Source organism: Lactuca saligna, chromosome 5 (assembly GCF_052625555.1).
Source record: "Lactuca saligna cultivar CGN05327 chromosome 5, ASM5262555v1, whole genome shotgun sequence".
Taxonomy (NCBI): domain Eukaryota; kingdom Viridiplantae; phylum Streptophyta; class Magnoliopsida; order Asterales; family Asteraceae; genus Lactuca; species Lactuca saligna.
The window spans coordinates 248,615,353-248,639,667 of record NC_136421.1 but is presented as its reverse complement, the minus strand read 5'-3'; the positions used below and the strand labels follow the sequence as shown (position 1 = coordinate 248,639,667).

At 27.8% G+C, this 24,315-nt stretch overlaps 1 protein-coding gene and 1 long non-coding RNA gene across 6 annotated transcripts; one reads left to right on the top strand and one right to left on the bottom strand.

Moving 5' to 3' along the window:
* Nucleotides 1-3,144: 3,144 nt before the first annotated feature.
* On the bottom strand, nt 3,145-22,972 carry LOC145047312 (uncharacterized). 5 transcript variants are annotated; one of them, XR_013682188.1, is made up of 5 exons: nt 22,894-22,972; nt 21,880-21,931; nt 19,791-19,908; nt 17,909-18,009; nt 8,820-9,088 (listed from the first exon to the last, which is right to left on the bottom strand). It is a non-coding gene; the product is annotated as an uncharacterized LOC145047312 (long non-coding RNA). The 5 variants fall into 5 exon arrangements; XR_013682186.1 differs by lacking the exons at nt 8,820-9,088; nt 19,791-19,908 and adding an exon at nt 3,145-3,366; XR_013682187.1 differs by lacking the exons at nt 8,820-9,088; nt 19,791-19,908 and adding an exon at nt 3,145-3,366 and having other exon boundaries at nt 17,920-18,009.
* Nucleotides 17,912-20,520, top strand: CYP707A4 (cytochrome P450, family 707, subfamily A, polypeptide 4). Its single transcript, XM_078995566.1, has 9 exons — nt 17,912-18,277; nt 18,396-18,717; nt 18,790-18,939; nt 19,033-19,281; nt 19,409-19,498; nt 19,586-19,664; nt 19,786-19,892; nt 20,015-20,133; nt 20,240-20,520. Exons 1-9 carry the CDS (start codon nt 18,078-18,080, stop codon nt 20,331-20,333), a joined length of 1,410 nt encoding a protein of 469 aa, XP_078851692.1. The 5' UTR covers nt 17,912-18,077; the 3' UTR covers nt 20,334-20,520.
* Nucleotides 22,973-24,315: the final 1,343 nt, after the last annotated feature.

The window sequence follows — 24,315 nt, the reverse complement described above, 5'->3', positions numbered from 1 at the left end:
CTCCATACAATGTGTATAGGGCGCTCAAACATAAAGGGCATATTTAATGTTGAATAAAATGAATCAAAAGCATGCAATTTCTATGGTGATGATATGGAATCTATGATCATGATGATGATGATGATGATTCATGGTGTGGATACTATAACAAGTTAGAAAAAGGCGCAATTTTGGGTGTGCAGTAAATGCGAAAGTGGTCCTAAATCCTCCTGATGTCTCATTCATATTCATGATGTCACAGTGACGACATGTATGGATATTATGATTCATGAAATTATCATGGTCGGCTGAAATTTTTTTGATTACTCAAAAGTCGGTTGATATATGATAGAACCAAATTAAATTTGATGTGAGCAAATACATGTGCGAATTAAAATCTTTCTAGTCGATGAACTTTTTGGGAGAAAAATCAAGAATTTGAGCTTAAAAGTTAAAACAATTATTCCTAGGGGGCCTACAGCTACCTTCAATACCATGCGGTAGTAAATGCGAATGGTTTTCAAACCACACAACTCTTCTCTCCTATTCCATTCCCAGTTTTTGTTTCCAGGAATTTATTGATGTTTTTTTGCTTATTTGAGGCCAACTTAGATGCTCTAGTCGTTTTACATGCTATAGGAGGCAACTATTACTCATTAAAGAAGCAATCAATAATGCATGCATAGAAGATAAGGGCATTGGACCTTTAGCATGCATATATAAAAGTAAAACTCTTCTCTTTTGGAATAGTATTTTTGCCAAAGTATTAATCATCTTTTCTTACTTAAAGGATCTATCTTTAATATAACTATACGATGAGCATCATTCATAGTTATTTGTTTATAGAACTAATCCGAACTCACATGGTGGATAATATTTCTTGCACCTGAATCTGTTGTACGGAATGGAATTATGAAAACAAAGAGATATACCCAATTAATTAAGAAGTTTGTGAATTGGTATTTGTTTTCATCATTAAAGTTATTTGGAGTAACGTCCCAATTCAGAAAGTAAACGGGACCAGTGGGACTTCTAGATCAGCATGTTCAAAAGGAAAACCATACTCACTTCGCTACCTAGTACGTACTGCAAGTTTTTTATTTATTTTTCACATGAATAATCATTGATAAAACAGACTGAATTTCAAGTTTAATATAACTTGATTATTGCCAAAATAGAAAAAAGAATTGATAGCTACATTGACATATATATAAACATATTACGACTATGTTTATGGTTGATTAGCAACATAAACCAGTTCATGATCAATAATACACAAAAAAGGAAACTTATATATGTGTGCGCCAAATTGAAATTGATGAATGATATTTTTAAACCATGTAACCAATGAACCAATCTCATCCATAAAATTTTATTACTTATAGTAGACGTGCATGCACACAATTATTAAAACACTCATTTCTAGTTTTTTAGTTTTTATGATTAATTTTTTATCGGAAAAAAACAACATATCAAAAATTGTATTTTTTTTATTTTCTATAAATAGACAACTATATTAATCTACTACAGCTCGTTTAAATTCAAAGTGTGAATCTCAAATATGTATAAGTGAAGTGCTAGACAGCTATAATCTGAATCACGTCATTTGATATTGATATGTGTGGATTTTAGTAAATTACTTGTGAATTTGTGATAAATTCACTTGCGAATCTTGCAAAGATAGTTTATAAATAATCAAAACGTTGAAATAACATAAAATTACAAGTGAATATACTTCGATTTTTCATATGTAGATGTGAATATTTATTCGAATTTAGATGTGAATGCGAGTAATTTACTTGTAAATCTCAATAAATTATTTTATGAATAATCAAAGTATTGAAATAACAACTCGGATTCACAGTTTGAATGCTAAAAACAGAATTATATATAGTTCAGATTATATATATATATATATATATATATATATATATATATATATATATATATATATATATGTATATCGGATGTCTATTTATAAAAGACAAAAAATTATCGGATGTCTATATATATATCGGATGTCTATTATATATATATATATATATATATATATATATATATATATATATATATATATATATATATATATATATATATATATATCGGATGTCTATTTATAAAAGACAAAAAATTATAAATTTTGGTATATTTAGTTTTTTTTTAATAGAAAATATAATTTAAAAAAAACATGTTTTTTTTATTATAATCTGATGCATGCACGTTTAACGTTTAACATCTAAATGTACAATCTTTCTTTTGACCCTTGATCATTTTTTTCTTTACCGCCGACATTAATTTCTTGTTTCTATGGTTTAAGAAAGTTTATCATTGAACTCAATGTGTGTGTGCCTATATAGGTGTAGATTATTGTATTCTAACTAATTATTATGTGGATGTAAGAATGATTATGAACCAATCATTTTAGTTAATTTAAGAAAGATATTTATCGTTATTATTAAATTAAAAAAGTAATAATAATACCATTTAATTAAAAAAAAAAAAGTAAAAATGTACATTTGCATTACTTCCAAATTAGGAAATAAAAATTTAAAAATGAAATTTTCGGATTTTAAGAGATTTTGTTTATCTTAATTTTGAATTCTGATTTTTTTTAATTACTCCAATTTTAATTATGTTAGAATGTTGTTCTATGATATTGTTTTGTCAAACTGTTTTTCTATTAGAATATTAATAAAGAACAATAAAATTCTTGAACCTGAAATTGAATAATAACAACATTCTAAATTCATACACATCCGAACTTAAATACAAATTCATAAATATTCTCACATACCGATACATTTTAATATAATTGTACATATTCTAACATGATGTCATCAAAATAAATATAATTCATAAGAATAGCATTCTCAAATATATAATTATTGAACAAATACACTTAATTTTTTTCAATGGTCCAAATAATCACACTTAATCTTCTTCAATGTAACTTGTTATTGAACTCAATTTCAAGTCTTTATATTGTATGATCAATCATTGATTCCTTGTTCAAACCATTCTGAAAAAATAGTTCATCACTAAATGCAAAAAAAAAAAAAAAAAAAAAAAAAAAAAAAAAAAAAAAAAACTTAAAGTCCTTTGTACAAATCTACATACTTGTGAATTGCACCAAAACTGTAACATTCCAAAATACGACCCAAAATTTTTTGTTTAAATAATAATAAAAATCATATACTGATTGTCATATCATAAAAACCATACGTCAAATATCTCAACTCATAATAAAATATCGTGAAACAACTGTATCAAATCAAATTACAAATCAAAACAAACTCCCAGGATAAAGACCGAAGTTGTGGTGTGTGCAATGCCATCATCCCGAACTCTTCCCCTTACTTGCGGAAGTACTTGAAACCAAAACTGAAACTGTAAGCATGAAGCTTAGTGAGCTCCCCCAAACTACCACATACCATACAATAACATATAAACACGTACTGGGCCTTGCCCACTGCATCGGACCGAAGCCCGGAAACTGCATCGGACCGTAGTCCGGAACTGACTGGGACCTTGTCCCCTTCATCGGACCGATGTCCGGAACTAACTGCATCGGACCGAAATCCGGAACTAACTGATCATAGCATAACATAAACACGTATCAACTAGCATAACACACATCATCATAAACTAATATATTGTATACTACGTCAGGCCGTAGCCCATAACACAAAACACATAAATCATGTATGAGCCACGAAGGCATCAAACACACTAACAACTACATCGGACCGAAGTCCGGAAACTACTACTAACTAAACGGGTCAGCATTGTGGCCTTAGACCCGTTCCTACCGGAAGGAAACTCACCTCATAGCCTAGCTGCTGAAAGGACTGCTCCGGAATCTGTCTGTTGCATCTCCGGTTTCACCCTGGCTACAATATCCATGAGCACCATCACTCAAATACTGATAACAATAATACTGAGGATAAAATGACTCTCCTACCCCTGGTCCAAGTCAACCTAACTGTCAAAGTCAACATTCAGTTGACCTGACTCGTCGAGTTGGGTCACCAACTTGTCGAGTCCTTACTCTTACTTTCTTGATTCCACTCGCTACTACTCGTCGAGTTTTGGCGCAAACTCGGCGAGTTCCTCTTCGCTACTAACACTCCGACTATCTACATCCTACTCGTCGAGTTGTATGAACAACTCGTCGAGTTCTCCTTCATCAGATGATCATTCTAGCTGTGACTCGTCGAGTTGTATGAACAACTCGTCGAGTCTGTTCTTGAAGTATGAAGATGGCCTTGAACTCGCCGAGTCAGGGCATTAACTCGTCGAGTTCTTCCACAAATGAGTCTAACCTCCTAGCTCACCGAGTCCACCTCTCACTCACTGCTTCCACTCGGCATAACTCGAAAAAGGAAACACAGGGGACTCGCGACTCGACTCGCCGAGTCGCATGCATGCAAACATTATATACTCGATTCTGCTTGAAACCATTCCATATCATTAATAGATCTGGGTTCCTGCGACTTGATTTACACGTAAAGTTTCCAACTTTACGTGTAAATAACATCAAATGAAGGTTTTAAGGTTCAAAGCACACTGTAATAGTAGATCTAAAGCTTTCATGCAAAATGGATCCATAAAGGTGTTAGATCTAAGCTTCCGGAGTTCAAATCTAGCTAAATCCGAAGGCTAATCAACTCCATGAGTCCTCTATGCTACTATTAAGCTAAGAAATGGTTCAAGAATGGCTTTAATGGCTTCAAAAAGGAGATTTAAGCATAGAAACAGAAAAGGGCCAAGATATACCTTACTTGCTTCTGAAATTCCTCAAGGATCTAGGATCTCCTTCTTCTCTTCTTGATCTACCTTCCTTTATCTCTCAAAATCTTCAAATAACACACCAAAATCACACAAAATGCAAAGAGGGCTCTAGGGTTTCGAGAATGATGCTCTGAGGGGTGATGGGGGCTGACTTGAGGCCCCAAAAGTTGTTTAAATAGGGTGCAAACCCTTGAAATTAGGGTATCATCCAGACTGGCGGACTCGCCGAGTTCGGAATATGGACTCGTCGAGTCGCCAACTTAAACGTGTTCGAAATCGCGACCCTACTCGACGAGTCCAGCTACCGACTCGTCGAGTCCCCCCTTAAAACATGAAGAAAAATAACAATAAATAGAATATAAATATTATACCAAAATTGGGGTGTTACAAAAACTCATAACCAAGAATTGTAGAAAATGTACAAATCATAGAGAAAATATTGAGATTCAATTCCGACAGAATCGAAATTCGAGATTTCATTCCGACATAATTGAAATTCAAGATTCAATTCTGGCAGAATTACCCTCACCATTATTATATATGAATACAAAATGGAAATTTAGAATATTTTATATACCGCAGCTAGTCGCTCTCGGTGAACATCATTACCAAACTGAAACCATCACAAACAAGTATCAAAAGCTCAAATTAACATTTGAAGTAAATTACCTTTTGATCCTTGAGTATTGTATTTATTGCAATTTTGGTCCCAACAAGTTTTTTCTTGCAATTTTGGTACTTATTTGAGATTTTTGTAACATTTTTGGTTCATATAGCTGGTTTTTGCAATTTTGACCCCAATAAGATAGTCATGCTACTTGGAACGGAGTCCAAAAAACATTACAAAAACCTCAAATAAGGACCAAATTTTGTCATATTAGTTGGAAGAAGAACCAAAGACTTTAAAAAAAAAAACCTCAAAAAAAAAATACATTTTTGGACCCTGAGTATTGAATTCTAGAACAAGTAGACAAACGATACTAATAAAAAAGAAATTCTATAAAAAGATCCCAGTTCACTAAATTCAAGTTTTTTCTTTTGTAATGATTGAGGACTTATTTGTGGTCTGAATGATGGTGGTGCAAGAGGAGGCTTGCCTTGTGAGGTGGAAGATAGCCATGGTTGATTATGAGGCTGTGAGGTTTATGGTGTAGTTGGTGAAGGCGTTCCTTGTGATCCAACCGGTGTTGTAAAAATCAGTCTAGGCGACCGATTAATCGGCGCCTAAATGCTTGGAGGACTCCAACAGCCTACGAATATGTGTTAGAGGGTTAATTAATCGGCACTGGTCAATATCGGTCAAAGTCAATCCAATTCGGTCCAAATCGGACTAAATCGGACCAATTTTGACGCCTAATCGGACCAAATCATGCCAAATATTAAAAAACCCGCCAGGTCAATGTAGCCAGCTCGCTAACACAACTTGGCTAACTCTAAAAGACCCACAAACTCAAAGGAGCTGGCTAGCCTAAAGCTTAGCTGGGTTTGATTCTCAAAGGAGCTAGATCCCTTTTTTATAGAATAAGTTGCCTTTATCTAATATCCCACCAACGATGTAGGAGAATTTTAACACTTTACACATGGGAGACTTGTAACCTGTTAAAGCATTCATTGCCTTCATCTATTATCCCACCACCGATTGAAGTTGATTTTGGTGCCTCTACACTCGAAATCTCTAAGAACACATTCACGGATGAAGATGAACGACGACAACACTGTTCTTTACCAATATCATCGACATATCTCGATCCAATTTCTAATCGATTAGGCCTCATCTTCTCCATCAAACTCGATGGAGTTGTTTCCTCCGAAATTTCAAAATCATCGCTTTTTGCTCTGGTTGTGTCTCCTTTTACACAAACACCATCTACATTTGTCTCTGAGTATATGGTTGATTACTCTCAGACTAATAAATAGGTTAGTTCCAATTTCGTTTCTGAAATTGAAATATGTAAGTTCTTCTATCTCGAATCAGATTAATTGCAAGAAAAGAATTCAAGGGGTATGATTGCACCCTTTGTCTTCTCTCTAGCTGTGTTGATTTTCGATTATATGTTCTTTCTTTTGGATATGTACTATAAATGTAACCCGATAGATACGATGTGATTGTGTTCTGAGAAGATGGTTTTCGAAATAGTCACCTGGAATAGTCATTGGAATACTCATTATGGTTGGTGGTTTGATGAGAAATGGAAAAATTACTAGAGCACTCCATGTGTTCGATGAAATGTCTGAGTGATGTTATTTGATATACCAAGTTATTCATGGGTTTGAAAAGAGAAGCAAGATCATGGGAGGGAAACAGATGGTCCTCCATCACATATTGAGGCATTCAAAAGTTCAAAAATGTAACAAACCATCTTGCTTTAACAATCTACTTAGAGCATGATCTAACTTCATTGTTGGCTCGATGTATTTAAATTGGCTTTGTTTCACAAGAATACTAGAAAAAGGGTCAAACCATGTATTTGAATTGTTCTTATTCTTATTATTAATGTTATATTTATTAATTTTCTAATATTTTGTAATAAGTAATGGTACCCGATTAATCCCCGCCTAGCCAATTAATCCCTTGACCCTAGTCCACCAATTAGCATACGTCGAGCGATTTCTACAACCTTTGATCCAACTGATGGAAGTCTTAAAAGATCATGATCTTGAAAATCCTACAGTTAAGATGATCATAACTTGATATCATCATCAATGATCAATCTAGTGCATTTATATGTATCATGAATGTCATGTAGCATTACAATTTGATATTAGACCATGAGAGACAAGAGCACTAACTTGTGATGCAGTCTAATTATTAGCACTTGTCTATAGTCTAAGAGAAGATTGCACAGGTCTCTGTGGATGCGATGCAGGAACTCCACTTGGTCGTATTGAAGAATTAGAACCAAGAGATCCCATCATTCCTACTCCCTGCATCCCAGATATTGATTGCCTCACCTTGAATGTAAACACATAAGTTAATGTTGGAGGCCACAAATTATGATAGTGAAATTAGGGTAGAAGGAAATTGGCATACATATGGAGTGCTAGTACTGGTTGCAGCTTCGGGCATACTAACAGTAACAGGACGGCCTAATCCTCCACCAAACTACGAACCAAACGAAGATGGAGTCAATGACGAAAACGAAGTACGAGGCTATGGAAAAGGACCATGTATAGGAACTCCTATAGCCATCCCACCCATCTACGTTGGTGATATTGAAGTTAATGGGGGGAGAAAGGGTGGTAGCTAGCCGACAATGTAACAAGGGTTGACAGTGGTGACTATGGCACCAAGAACGATGACAGAGAATAGAGAGACGGGGTATTGGATTAAGTTGGGGGCGAAGAATCAAGATTAGGGAAAATAGGGTTTTTGAGATTAGTGGTAAGCACGCAAACATGATTTAAGGAAAGTAATCCAACATTTTAGGGTAATTAAATATTTATTATTATTAAAATTAATTAATAGTTAAAATTACCATTTAACCCTTATTTAGGTTTTTAAAATGATTAACTCATAATCATTCCTACATTCACATAATAATTAGTTAGAATACCATATTCTAATATAAGAATAAAATTTTGCCACATGGCATCTCTAAAATACCATTTCACCTAAATGTTAAATTACCAATCTATCCATATATTCCTTTAAATTCTCTATCTTCCTTAAAATTAGATACTAAGGCTAAGAGGAGTGGTAACATTCCTAACACTTTGTCACGTCAAATTTTAGAGTTTCATCTCACTTTTGACCTTTTAACACCTAATCTTAGCATTTAGTAGAGAGTGGTAACACTTCTAGTATTCCATTTTTTTATTTTTGATTTACTTTTTCTAATTTAATTAAATTACTTTATTTTAATATAAAAAAAAAATTATGCATAGATATTAAACAAATTTTATAAACATTGATACAAGCTTTTTTGTGGTTGACAAGTAAGTTTACTTTAACTTTTAAAAGCATATAATCAATATGCCAAACTTTAGTTTGCACAAACGAAAGAAATTCTTTAATAACAAATTTATTAACATAAAACTGATAAACTAGCAATAGATGACAATAAAATAACTTACCACAAACGTGTTAAAGTAAAATAAATAACTTACATATACAATTAGATTAAACTCAATTACATATCAAGTGTTTCTAATTTCTAATAATTTAAGGGCTAAACTAATTCAAGCCCAACAACCTATTAAAGGCCCCTAATGATATAAAGCATTTTAAAGAATACCTAATCCGAATTGCTTTTGTGATATGTGGAAGGCAGTGAGCATTGAAGAACCAAAGGAAGGAGGCATTTGTGTTTCTTCTCACCTTTTGTAATCAATGGTTTACAAACGAAGTTTTTCTCAGTTTTTATTGTTACAATTCATTATATTAAAAAAAAAAAACTAGGTGTGAGATCTGTGTATTACATGGGTTGATTAAACAGATTAAATATAAGGTGTAGACATTAAGTATTTTCTAAAGTAATATTTTGAAATAAATATAAATGAAATGATGAATAAGTAATTCAATTTATAATAATAAAAAACTATTATCATATTTTAAATAATCATGTTAAATATGAATGTGTAAAAATTAAGTATTATTTAAAGTAAACCACAAGGATTATTTATGTAATTTGTCTCAATTAATCTATATTAATAAGACTAATTAATATAAATTCAAAAATCGAATTCATTAATATACTAATAGAAATAAGAATTCACAACTGGAAGGCTTATTATATACATCAATTCACATTAATAGCAATGAGGTATCATTTAATAAGTGGAAATTGAATAAGTATGAAAAAAATACAAAAATGACAAGTGGAAAAAAAAATTTTAATTCTAAGAAAATAACATGTGTCAAATTCAATAAGAAGTTGACATTTGGCAAAATTATCTTTATTTATTAACGTAGATTAGGCGAATGCCCGCGCGTTGCGCAGAAACAACTATATAGTTGAAATCTTTACAAATATATGATTTTTTAGATATAACAATAACGTTGTTGTTACATTTGATATAATAATTTGTATGAACTAAATTGATATATAATATATTGATTATTTTGAATTATATGATAATATATACATATATTATAACTTCATAATCTCAATCGTTTGAATGACTTCTACCTGCGAGTTATACATGAATAAAATTAAATATAATATATGATTTGATGTTATTTATAATTGTTTTTATTGTTAATTAATTTTTTAAAACTTATTTGATTAATGTTTTAATTTCTATCATTATAATTATTTAAAACATCAAACATTGTTTTTTTTAATTTAAAGCTAGCAATATAATCATTTATATAGAGTTGTTTTTAACTATTGTTATTGCAAGTTATTTTAAGCTACTTATTTGGAAACTTTTAACGATTATAAAAATATATTTAAGAAATATTTTAGTTAAATTGAAATTACAATTTAGTTTTTGCTTTTATCACTACAATTTATCACTTTTAACTATTTACAAAATATTCTTTAGTTTTTTTAAATGGAACTGAAATTTATATTTGAGTTGACATTGTAATGCGCAGAAACACCTATATAGTTGAAGTCTTTATAAATATAAATTTTTTAAAATGTAACACTAACATTGTTAAATTTGATATAATAATTTGTATATTAATTTGATATAATATATTGATTATTTTGAATTATATGATAATATATAAATCTAATATAACGTCATAATCTCAATCGTTTGAATGACTTCTACTCGCGAGTTACACATCAATAAAATTAAATATTATATATGGTTTAATATTATTTATAATTGTTATTTTTAACTAATTTTATAAAATTTATTTGCTTAATGTTTTAATTTCTAATATTATAATTATTTAAAACATCAAACATTATTTTTTGATTTTAAAGGTAACAATATAATCATTTATATAGAGTTATTTTTAACTATTGTTATTATAAGTTATTTTAAGCTACTTATTTGAAATTTTTTAACAATTACATAAATATATTTAAGAAATATTTTAGTTAAACTAATATTACAATTTAGTTTTTGCATTTATCACTATAATTTATCACTTTTAATTATTTACAAAATACTATTTGGTTTTTTTAGTGGAACTGAAATTTATATTTAAGTTGACACTGTAATGTTATATTTAAATTAACAATTTAAGTATTTTGTCCAAACTGTTCAAAAATTGTAGCTTTAAATTGATAATGGTTTACATGCAACAACATTTTAAATATAATAAATTAAGTATAATATGTTAAAATTTAAAGACATAACTTTATAAATAGAAGTAAATATATTATTTTAAAATTGAAATTTAGTCTATTTATGATTACACTTTAGGTTTGATATTTATTTAACCTTATTAACCAACTTACAATCAATATTAGAAAGACACTACAATTTATCACTTTTAACTATTTATAAAATAAGCTTTGGGTTGTTTAAGTTAAATAAATTTATATTTATGTTGAGCCTATAATGTTATATTTTAATTAATAATTTAAGTATTTTATACAAATTGTTCAAAAATTATACCTTTAAAATGATAATGGTTTACATCCAACAATATATTAAAACAAATAAATTAAGTATAATATGTTAAAAGTTAAAAAACATAATTTTATAAGTAAAATTAAAGATATTATTTTAATATTGAAATTTAGTTTATATATAAATACACTTTAAATTTGATATTTATTTAACCTAATTACCAAATTATAATTATTATTATAAAGAAATTTAAAAGTCATGGGAGTTTCAAATGAAAGTGGTGAAAGGAAAAAATAATGGGGGTTCCAAATGCATGAGATTTTAAAAAAATACTAGCTTTATAAGTATGTATGACTACGCGAAAGCCCGCGCGCTACGCAGAAACACCTATATAGTTGAAATATATACAAATATATGTTTTTTTAAATATAATAATAACGTTGTTGTTAAATTTGATATAATAATTCATATACTAAATTGATATAATATATTGATTATTGTGAATTATATGATAATACATATATCTATTATAACTGTATAATCTCAAACGTTTGAATGACTTCTACCGCGAACACTCATGAATAAAATTAAATATAATATATGGCTTAATGTTATTTATAGTTTTTGTTATTGTTAATTAATTTTTTAAAATTTATATTCTTAACGTTTTAATTTCTATCATTATAATTATGTAAAACATCAGACATTCTTTTTTTGATTTTAAAGGTAACAATATAATAATTTGTATAGAGTTATTTTTAAGTATTGTTATTGTAAGTTAATTTAAGATACTTATTTGAAAACTTTTAACAATTATACAAATATCTTTAGGAAATATTTTAGTTAAATTGATATTATAGTTTAATTTTTGCATTTAGAACTACAATTTATCACTTTTAACTATTTACAAAATATTCAGTGTGCTTTTAAGTAGAACTGAAATTTATATTTAAGTTGACACGGTAATTTTATATTTAAATTAAAAGTTTAAGTATTTTGTCCAAATTATTCCAAAGTTGTAGCTTTAAATTGATAATTGTTTACATACAACAACATATTAAATCTAATAACTTAATTACAATATGTTAAAAGTTAAAGACATAACTTTATAAATAGAAGTAAATATATTATTTTAATATTGAAATTTAGTTTATTTATGATTACACTTTAGGTTTTGATATTTATTTAACCTTATTAACCAAATTATAATCATTATTATAAAGACACTACAACTTATCACTTTTAACTATTTACAAAATATTATTTGGATTGTTTAAGTTAAACTAAAATTTATTATTAAGTTGGTACTGTAATGTTATATTTAAGTTTATAATTTGAATATTTTATACAAATTAATCAAAAGTTATAGCTTTAAAATGATAATGGTTTACATTCAACAATATATTAAAACTAATAAATTAAGTATAATATGTAAAAAGTTAAAAAAAAACATAACTTTATAAGTAGAATTAAAGATATTATTTTAATATTGAAATTTAGTTTATATATGATTAGAATTTAAGTTTGATATTTAATTAATCTTATTAACCAACTTATAAACATTATTAAAAAGAAATTGAAAAATCATGGGAGTTTCAAATGAATGTAGTTAAAAGAAAAATGCATGGGAGTTTCAAATGAATGTGATGAAAGAAAAAATGATTCCTTTATAATATAGTACTAGGCGAATGTCCGCATGTTGCGCAGAAACACCTATATAACTGAAGTCTTTACAAATATATGATTTTTTAAATATAACAATAACATTGTTGTTAAATTTGACATAATAATTTGTATATATACTAAATTGATATAATATATTGATTATTTTGAATTATATGATAATATATACATTTATTATAACTTCACAATCTCAATCGTTTGAATGACTTCTACCCGCGAGTTACACATGAATAAAATTAAATATAATATATGATTTGCTGTTATTTATAGTTGTTTTTATTGTTAATTGATTTTTTAAAACTTATTTGCTTAATGTTTTAATTTCTATCATTATAATTATTTAAAACATCAAACATTGTTTTTTTATTTTAAAGTTAACAATATAATCATTTATATAGAGTTGTTTTTAACTATTGTTATTGTAAGTTATTTTAAACAACTTATTTGGAAACTTTTAACGATTATAAAAATATATTTAATAAATATTTTAGTTAAATTGAAATTACAATTTAATTTTTGCTTTTATCACTACAACTTATCACTTTTAACTATTTACAAAATATTTTTTAGTTTTTTTTAAATGGAATTGAAATTTATATTTGAGTTGACATTGTAATGCGCAGAAACACCTATATAGTTGAAGTCTTTACAAATATATATTTTTTAAAACATAGCACTAACATTGTTGTTAAATTTGATATAATAATTCGTATATTAATTTGATATAATATATTGATTATTTTGAATGATGTGATAATATATAAATCTATTATAACCTCATAATCTCAATCGTTTGAATGACTTCTACTAATGAGTTACACATCAATAAAATTAAATATTATATATGGTTTAATATTACTTATAGTTATTATTTTTAACCAATTTTTTAAAATTTATTTGCTTAATGTTTTAATTTCTATTATTATAATTATTTAAAATATCAAACATTATTTTTTGATTTTAAAGGTAACAATATAATCATTTATATAGAGTTAATTTTTAACTATTGTTATTATAAGTTATTTTAAACTACTTATTTGAATTTTTTTAACGATTATATAAATATATTTAGAAAATATTTTAGCTAAACTAATATTACAATTTAGTTTTTGTATTTATCACTATAATATATCACTTTTAACTATTTACAAAATATTACTTGATTTTTTTAGTGGAACTGAAATTTATATTTAAATTGACATTGTAATATTATATTTAAATTAACACTTTAAGTATTTTGTCCAAACTGTTCAAAAATTGTAGCTTTAAACTGATAATGGTTTACATGCAACAACATTTTAAATCTAATAAATCAAGTATAATATGTTAAAATTTAAAGACATAACTTTATAAATAGAAGTAAAGATATTATTTTAAAATTAAAATTTAGTCTATTTATGATTACACTTTAAGTTTGATATTTATTTAGCCTTATTAACCAACTTACAATCATTATTAGAAAGACACTACAATTTATCACTTTTAACTATTTATAAAATAATCTTTGGGTTGTTTAGGTTAAATAAAATTTATATTTAAATTGAGCCTATAATGTTATATTTTAATTAATAATTTAAGTATTTTATACAAATTGTTCAAAAATTATACATTTAAATTGATAATGGTTTATATCCAATAATATATTAAAAACTAATAAATTAAGTATAATATGTTAAAAGTTAAAAAAACATAATTTTATAAGTAAAATTAAAGATATTATTTTAATATTGAAATTTAGTTTATATATGAATACACTTTAGATTTGATATTTAGTTAACCTAATTACCAAATTATAATTATTATTATAAAGAAATTGAAAAATCATAGGAGTTTCAAATGAATGTGGTGAAAAGAAAAAAAGAATGGAAGTTTCAAATGCATGAGATTCAAGAAAAAATATTAGCTTTATAAGTATGTATGATTTTAAAAAATATGATGGTTTAAATGCATTAAAAAAAAATAATATAATGATCTTTTAATACTTTCGTGAAAATATATTAGGTTTTTTTAGATCAGAAAACCTTAAATAAGAATTTCCGAAAATGTAAGGGTTTTAGTGCACTAAAAAATAATATAGTGAGTTTTTTAAGTGTTTAATGAAAATACGTTGGTTTTTTTGTGAGGTTTTCCCTTTCTTTCACGTTTATTTTTTTATTGGTTACTCTTAAATACTTAAATATTATATTTTTCACCCTTTTATTTAATGCTTATTAGCAATTTATATCCTTTTCTATTTTGAAAAGTTATTCATTGTCTTAATATTTGTGTACCAATATGCATACATGCTTTTAGAGTATTGAAAATAATAAAATTTGGTATTTTCTTTTTGAAAAAAATAAAATTCTGAAAAATTGAAATATATATATATATATATATATATATATATATATATATATATATGAATAAAAAAATAGTTTTTATATCAGTATTTATACCATTTAATCAAGGTTCTAAATAATGTAATGCGTGACTTGACGGCAATGTCAAGCCTCAAGCTTTTCGAGTCTTGGCGAGTCACGACGTTTGTAAAGCGTGACTTAAGACAGCAGTTTTCTATATACTTAATATTTTTATATGTATTTTCAACTATTATTCATTTTTATTCACATATATGAGTTAAGGCAGCATCTTCGCAAAACTTGACAGCAGTTGCAAGCCATAGAACCATGACGAAGCCCTAACAAGCTTTTTAGAACCTTGCATTTAATAAAGCATAATATATATTTATTGGCATAATGTTTTATATACTTCTTCATATGTGAATGTATGTTTAAGTATATTTTTGTGAGAACCGGCATTCCGAATTTTTAATAGAAAAAACTCTTCTGATATTTTTAAAAAATCCGTCCAAAATCCAATGTATGATTCCATAATATGATGAATAATTTCGAATGTAACTCCGAAACATGACAAATAATTCTAAAATATTTCATGGATTTTACATTATAATTTTATATTCTAACAGGAGCTAAAAGTGTATTATTGATTATAAATTCAAAAATGCGTTATCAATTCATTTTACATGTTTAGTTTGACTTGGATGGTAAAAAACAATTAGTAACTTTCTTTATGTAATGAACTTTTTAATTTTATATCCAAAAATGCCAGTTAATAAGGTATTATTGATTATAAATTCAAAAATGTCAGTCAAATTTTCTAATGGTTTAGTAGTTGTATTATATTTTTTTTAATTTTCAAGACTTAAACTTGTAGAAACCACAGTTAAAAAAGAAAAAACGTTATTCATAATTCGAAATCCTAATAACTAATCAAATATTTGCAACAAAAAAAATAGAAAAATAGAAAATCAATTATTTCTCACAGCCAAAAAGACTGAAAAATTACATAGAAAACAAAATCTAAGATATAAAAGGGGTTAGGACTCAATATATTTATTTATTTATTTCGATAAAAAAACCATAAATTTTCGAATTATGAATAATGTTTTTTTCTTTTACCGTTCTTTCCACATGTTTAAACCCTATATATATATATATATATATATATATATATATATATATATATATATATATATATATATATATATATATATAGAGAGAGAGAGAGAGAGAGAGAGAGGGAAAAGTGAATATACCCTTAAGGGTATATAAGCTTAGGTATCCAAACTTACCATACTACATCATTTTGTATCATATAATACATTATAATTATCTAATTTTCTTATCAATTAACTTCAAACTTGATTTACTTCTAATATTTTTATAAATTACACATTTATCTTCCTCTTACATAATTTTCATTTTCAACTACAATATATATATATAGCCTACTAGGTATTCGGCAAAAAGATATGATGTAAGAGAAATATAATAATGAAATTTCGAAAATATTGAAAGTAAAACATATTAGGAGTTGAAGTTTAAAAACATTATAATAATTATATCATACAAAATGACGTGTTATGGTGTGTTTGGGTACCTAAGCTTATATACCCTTAACGGTATATTCACTTTTCCATATATATATATATATATATATATATATATATATATATATATATATATATATATATATATATATATATATATATATATATATATATATATATATATATATATATATTCAAATATCATATTAGAATACTAGACTATAAATATTGAAACAATTCTAATAGAATATTAAAATAATCTAATAATTATAATAGCTTATTAGAATATTTCAATATATGTAACAATTGTAGTAAAATAGCAAAATATTCTAACATTCTAAGAATTCTATTGGAATATTTACAGTGTAATATTTTATTAAAATATTTCACGTTTAATTTAAAAAAAAATATTTTTTTTTAATTTTTTCGGATAAATTAAATGATGAAAATAATATTTAAAAAGAGGAATTTTCGGAATTTTCCTTCTGTTTTGCATTTTATAATTTTTATTTTTATTTTTTAATCTACAAGATAAGTGGTTAGAATTGCATCCTCATGTCTCACAAAATTAACATGGGTTTAAATGAATATATATATATATATATATATATATATATATATATATATATATATATATATATATATATATATATATATTTTTAGTTTTTTTTTTATGGTTAGAATGAGCGGTTTAACTAGTTTGTTTTGAAATGGAATAATTTGTATATATTTGTTGTTATCTTAAATAGTATTAAGATTAATTATCAATAATAATTTGGTGAATAAAAGGCTGGGTTGTGAATAACGTAGTATAAAACTGAAATCAGGTTGTGGTTAATGATGTGGACGAGAGAAAATAATTTTGAATGAAAGGTCGTGTGGAGTTGCCGATTTTTATAGTCTAACGGTATATACTATATACTTTTGAGGAAAAGACAAAAAAGTCAATATGGAAAATAATTTGAATTTCCAGAGGGTAGTTGACCTTTATTATTGGGTCCGTATATAAAAAGGTAACGTATATAATATAAATTATTATAGTTAATTTGGATATCGAAGAAACGAGTGGCATGGAAAATACGTAAAATATACCTGGAATTTACCTCTTTCTGGTAGATCTGTCTCTATATAAACCCCATCACCCTTTTGTCCTCCCACTAAAAGGCTCTTCTTCTCCAGCAACTCCAAGCATCCTACACCCAATATTCGCCCTTCATTAGCCCAACAAAATCAGAGAGACAGAGAGGTGTGTTAAATATTAATGAAGCTTTTCACAACTATTTTCTATTTAATTATGTTTCTAGCTTCTCTTTTATCGTACTGTTTATTCAAGAAAGATAAAAGGAGGCACAAACAAACAGCCAGGCTTCCTCCAGGTTCAATGGGGTGGCCTTGCATTGGTGAAACTCTCCAAATGTATTCACAAGACCCCAATATTTTTTTCGCCTCAAAACAGAAAAGGTTCGTATATCATATATCATATATATCACATGCATTTATAATTATATATCACACGTACGCATGCAGAAATTAATATAAAATATTGTATATATGATGCTGTTTGATTTCCCATGATCAGGTATGGAGATATATTCAAAACCCGAATACTTGGGTACCCATGTGTTATGTTAGCAAGCCCTGAAGCAGCTCGTTTTGTGCTAGTGACTCACCCTCACTTATTCAAACCCACATACCCAAAAAGTAAAGAAAACTTAATCGGACCTTCAGCCCTGTTTTTTCATCAGGGGAATTATCATGCTCGCATGAGAAAGCTAGTTCAAACCTCATTTTCTCCAGAAGCATCTAGAAAGTTGATCACCGATATTGAAAATATCGCCATTTCTAGCCTTGAATCATGGTCAAACGGTCAAGTCATTAACACCTTCCTCCAGATGAAAAAGGTATATGATATCATTTTTAATTACATACATATCATATACATAAGTATTTATAATTTTATATATTCTCCACAGTTTGCTTTTGAGGTGGGAGTTTTGTCAATCTTTGGTCACTTGGAGAAGAAATATACACAAGAGTTGAAGGAGAATTATAGCATATTAGAAAAAGGTTACAATTGTTTCCCGACAAGCCTTCCAGGAACCGCATATCATAAAGCTTTAATGGTAAATATGATAAATAAAAATAAGAAAAGAATTTTATGAATTTTCACGTGTTGTATAACTTATTATTTTATTGATTCATGTGAAAATGTGAAGGCAAGAAGAAGACTTAATCGGATTATTGGTGAGATTGTCCAAGAAAGGAAGGAGAAGAAATGGTTAGCAAGCAATCTCTTGGGACAACTCTTGAACTTCAGGGACGAAATGGGAAATACATTAAGTGATGAACAAATATCAGATAATATTATCGGGGTACTTTTTGCAGCTCAAGATACAACAGCTAGTGTCCTAACATGGATACTCAAATATCTTCACGATGATCCAAAGCTTCTAGATTTTGTTAAGGTGAGATTAATCTGATTATAACAATGTACTTTTTTCAATAATTTTAACATATATATTTGTAAATCTGTTTTATAGAATGAGAATGAACTTACTGAAGAATTTCTACTGGTGGAATACATAATGGCAGGCAGAGCAAAAGGCAATATGTGAATCCGAAAATGGAGAGGAACGGGGGTTGACTTGGTCAAAGACAAGACAAATGCCTCTAACATATAGAGTATGTAGTTATAAAATTTGGATTTTGATTTTAATCTTTTTGGTATAGTATATAAGTTAAATCTTAATTAACGATAATCAATTTCAGATAATACTAGAGACTCTGAGGAAGGCAAGTATTATATCTTTTACTTTTAGGGAAGCGACAGTTGATGTTGAATACGAAGGTGAGTAAAAAAAAAAGATTATTTTTCAAATTTAAAGATTAGACATATTTAGTAAGTGATTTTAATTAATTAATTAATTAATGTGTGATGATGTAATTGTAATTTGTAAATAAACAAACAGGATACCTTATCCCAAAAGGGTGGAAAGTGATGCCTTTGTTCCGGAACATTCATCACAATCCTGAATTTTTCACGGATCCAGGAATCTTTGATCCCTTTAGATTTGAGGTATGGAATGAAACACCTGCCCAAAGTTACAGTTTCAGTTCCTGTTGATTAAACTATTTACACAAAAGTTGATAATGATTTTTTAGGAGTTTTATTTAATCTCTTTATTTCCATTTTTGCAGAATCCTCCAAAACCTAATACATACATGCCATTTGGCAATGGAATACATGCATGTCCAGGAAATGAACTTGCAAAAGTTGAGATGCTTGTTTTACTTCACCACATGCTTACAAAGTATAGGTATATATATATATATATATTATATATGATGTTAATATGTTAAATAATTATGGAGGGTATTTCGGTAATTTGACCATGTCGATTTTGTTTTTTTGTTAAATAATAGGTGGGAATTGGTGGGTTCAACAAACTTTATACAGTATAGTCCATTTCCAATTCCAGAACATGGGCTTCAAGCTAGATTCAAGAAAGAAATTTGACAGTTAATAATGTCTAGTGCATACTAAATACCCTACTTTTTTACAGGGTTTAGCTACATGTATTTAATCCTTTCTGTATATCACATTTGTATTGTATATGTATTCATGATATATATATATATATATATATATATAACAGATGCATCTTTACTTATTATCATTGTGTCTATATGTATGTACCAATAAAGAGAGCTCTAATAAAGAAGATAAATATTTGCTTCCCCTCTTAACCAAATCTTCATACTTGCTTTTTATCACCTATCTATTTTGGATTGTTATAAGAGCATGGTGGGAATAATTATTAACATTTAGCTTCTAACATTGTTTTGTTATAGAAGTTAGATGCTTATGTTAATAATAGTTATTGTAATCATAGTTAGATGTAATCACTAACGTGACAAAAAAGAGAGGTGTTAGAAAAGCATATGACCATTTGTTCGGGAGACTATCACATAATAACCACCCATTTATCAGAATGAGTTTTGCAAAATTAGGTAATTACTTTTTTGGTCCTTTTCAACAAAAAAATCCAATTATATTACGCAATTATTAATATTTTGTGAAAATATGAAAAAGAAAATCAAAATATGAGCAATTTCACACTAAAACTTTGTGAAATTATTAATATTAAAAAAATACGTATTATTTTGCAAAATAAAAAGCAAATGGGGACCATTCATAAAGTAATTTTACAAATTAAAGTAATTTCATAAAACCCGTTTTACGAAATAGGTCGTTATTTTGTGATAGTTTCCCAAAAGATGGTCATTTTGTGTTCTAACACCTCAATTTGTGTCATTTACGTGATTACCCCTCATGTTCAATATATTAACTTTTACAGCTTCCAACTAAAAGGACCAAAAAAGATGTTGGTGGGTCGACCCAACATATCATGAACCATCCTAAAATTTTACCCGTTTTGGCTCATTACCCATCCACCCAACCCAACCCAATAATGGAAAAAGGCTAGCAAAATACGAATATTAAATCCAACTATTTGGCAAAAATTTCTTGCTAAGGGAGCTACAAAGAAGAATTCACATTTGCTAAAAGAATCACAAGAGTAGATATATAGATTATAGAGGCATGTTTCAAAATTATTGAGCTCCATCACTATTATCAATAATTGAGATTTGTCAACATGTTGAAAGGTCCTTAGTAGTTGGTAGATGCATATATATAGCATTATAAGTGATGGCCTACAATCATGGGTTTCATGGTAAAGTGTTTTATAATGACATTATATAATACTACCCTACTCGACAACTACATTGGAAAGAAAGCTATAGGTAAATTACTAAATTAATGTTGCAAAACATACATGTTTCTAGGTCTCTAGCTGTAAAATATGAAGCATTGTGCAAGTTTTCAAGAAAATAAATCAAATCAATGCAATGTTTTCAAGAAATCACATTGATATGATTGTGATTATCAAGGAAGTGATATTGACCATACAATACTAAACAATGACTATATGATAGAGTTTTTAACAATTACGCACACTACTTTCAATAGAAAAACACAACTCATACATCTATCAGGTTACCTGTTTGTATGAAGGAAGGCATTGAAGCATCAAATCAGAAACAATTTCGTCCCTGAAATAGAGGTTAGCTTCCTTATCATATAAGGCCAAAAAAAGATTACATTAATCAACCTCATTAGTCATTTCTCAAGGACCTCAAGCTTTCAGGAATCTTCTAAACATTGAATACACCATAAATTCAAGACCAATATGTCTAATCAAGATAAGGAGATACCAAAATAGCATGCCATATCTAATCTCATCACCTTGGAAGGACCACAAATAGAACATTTATTATTTTTCATGTGAAATACTGTTCTATAATACGATCTAAGATCTTTTTCCAACATCTAAAACAGTATTTTCAATTTCTAAGTTCAAAAATGTTAGCCTATTTTAAGCTCAAAACTTCCACAAGAGGCATATGTTACATTGTTATGTGACAACATATTACTCTAATATCAGTTATGAGTTATGAAGTAGAATTAATGGTTCCACCATGGTTTTAAAGTTTTTGTTATGGCAATAAACTACAAGCAACAAAATGAGATATGCTTTGCAAAAAGCAAAACAAAAACATTAACCTTCTCCTAATTCATGACTTTTGTTTGCCAAATTGCTTAATCTTTTGAGTTTCATGTGAATATCAATAACTTTCAGCGAACAAAATCGCTCTAATCGGTTTTAGATTTTGTGCTAAGAAAACTACTAGCTTACATTACACAAATCAAGAGTGTAATATATTATTATATATTCAACATAATTCATGCGATTGATCATTTTAGATGTAGACCTACGGACTATAAGCGATTATGCCGGATTTCCAGAGACAAAACTTCATTCTGCAACTATAAAATAATAAAAGGCACAAATAAAAGGCGATTATAATTTCAAACCCAAATGTATTTCGTGAATCAATTTTAGGTCCGATTTTAGCATCTGAATACCATATGATATCATTGATCACTAAACGATCATATGAAAGCGATAATCAGTTGTACGAAATCAGGTGGGAGAGTGTGTGAAAGAGCTTACGATGTGTTGATCAAATTGGCGGCAAACTTCTGAAGCTACAGAATCATCATACCCCCCTCTGACCTGATTTGAAGCTACAAAATAAAAATACTTTCGCGACTCAGTTTCAAAAAATAAATAAATAATAAAATATCAGGTCGGGTTCTATTTTAACTTTTCGGCCCACACTACACAGATCCAGTCCGAGTCCGACCATAGGTTTTTGTTACTATTATTCATTCTATTAACTTAATAGGTTTTTGACGTTTTTCACTATCATAATATCATAAATTCATTATAGGCCTATTTTGGTAATTCCAAAATAACAAGTTTTTGCTTTAGTATTTGTACATTTTGCTAAGATGGAAGGAATAAGAAAGGTAGTTGACCAATGGTAAAAATATTTGATCAATGGTTGATATGGTGTTGATGTGGAAGAGATTAAAATGATTCATACCCTTTACCCTTCTGAGAATCAAGAATTTTTGTTATTTTTGTTTGCTAAAGGAACCACAAGTATACATATAGAGAGAGAGAGGCATGTTTCAAAATTATTGAACACCATCAATATATTATCAATAATTGAAATATGTAAACATGTTGAAAGGTCCTTAGCAGGTGTATATAACATTATTATTGATGGCCTACCACCATGGGCTTCATGGTAAAGTAACTAATAATGACATAGTATATTACTCCCCCAGTCAACAACTCTATTGGAAAGAAAGCTATAGATTTGCAAAACATAGATGCTTCTAGATTTAAATATGAAACATAATTATGCAAGTTGTTAAGAATTAAAATCAATCAAATCAATGGAACGTTTTATGGAAACCACATGATATGGTTGTAATCGTCAAGTAAATACCAATCAATTACTATACAGTAGAGTTTATAACAATTACGCACGTTCGTTTAGACAGAAAAACACGGATCATATATCTATTATCAGATTAATTACCTTTTCGTCTGAATGAAGACATTAATCATAAACAATTTCGTCCTTGAAAATAGAGGTTAACCTCATTGGTCATATAAGGCCAAGAAAATATTACATTAAAATCAACCTCATTAGTCATTTCTCAAAGGACCCAAGCATTCAAGAATCATCTAACCATGTTCACATTTATATTTATTTATTTAAAACCAATATGTCTAATCAAGATGAAGAAATGGTACACCCTCTCTAACATTACTTCCCTTAAGGACCACAAATAGAATATGATATGAGATAGATGTATCATGTCTTTGTAATGAATACATAAGATTGACAACATGAGCTAACTAGGATTTGTATAGCATCATTGCATTTATCAGATCCATCTAAAGTAAGTATCAAATCCATTATTCATCTCATAAAAAGAAGGGAAAACTTACATTCGATATTAGAAATTTAGACTAATTCTACTCCATTTTTAAGTTAAAATTTTGTAGCTAACAAAC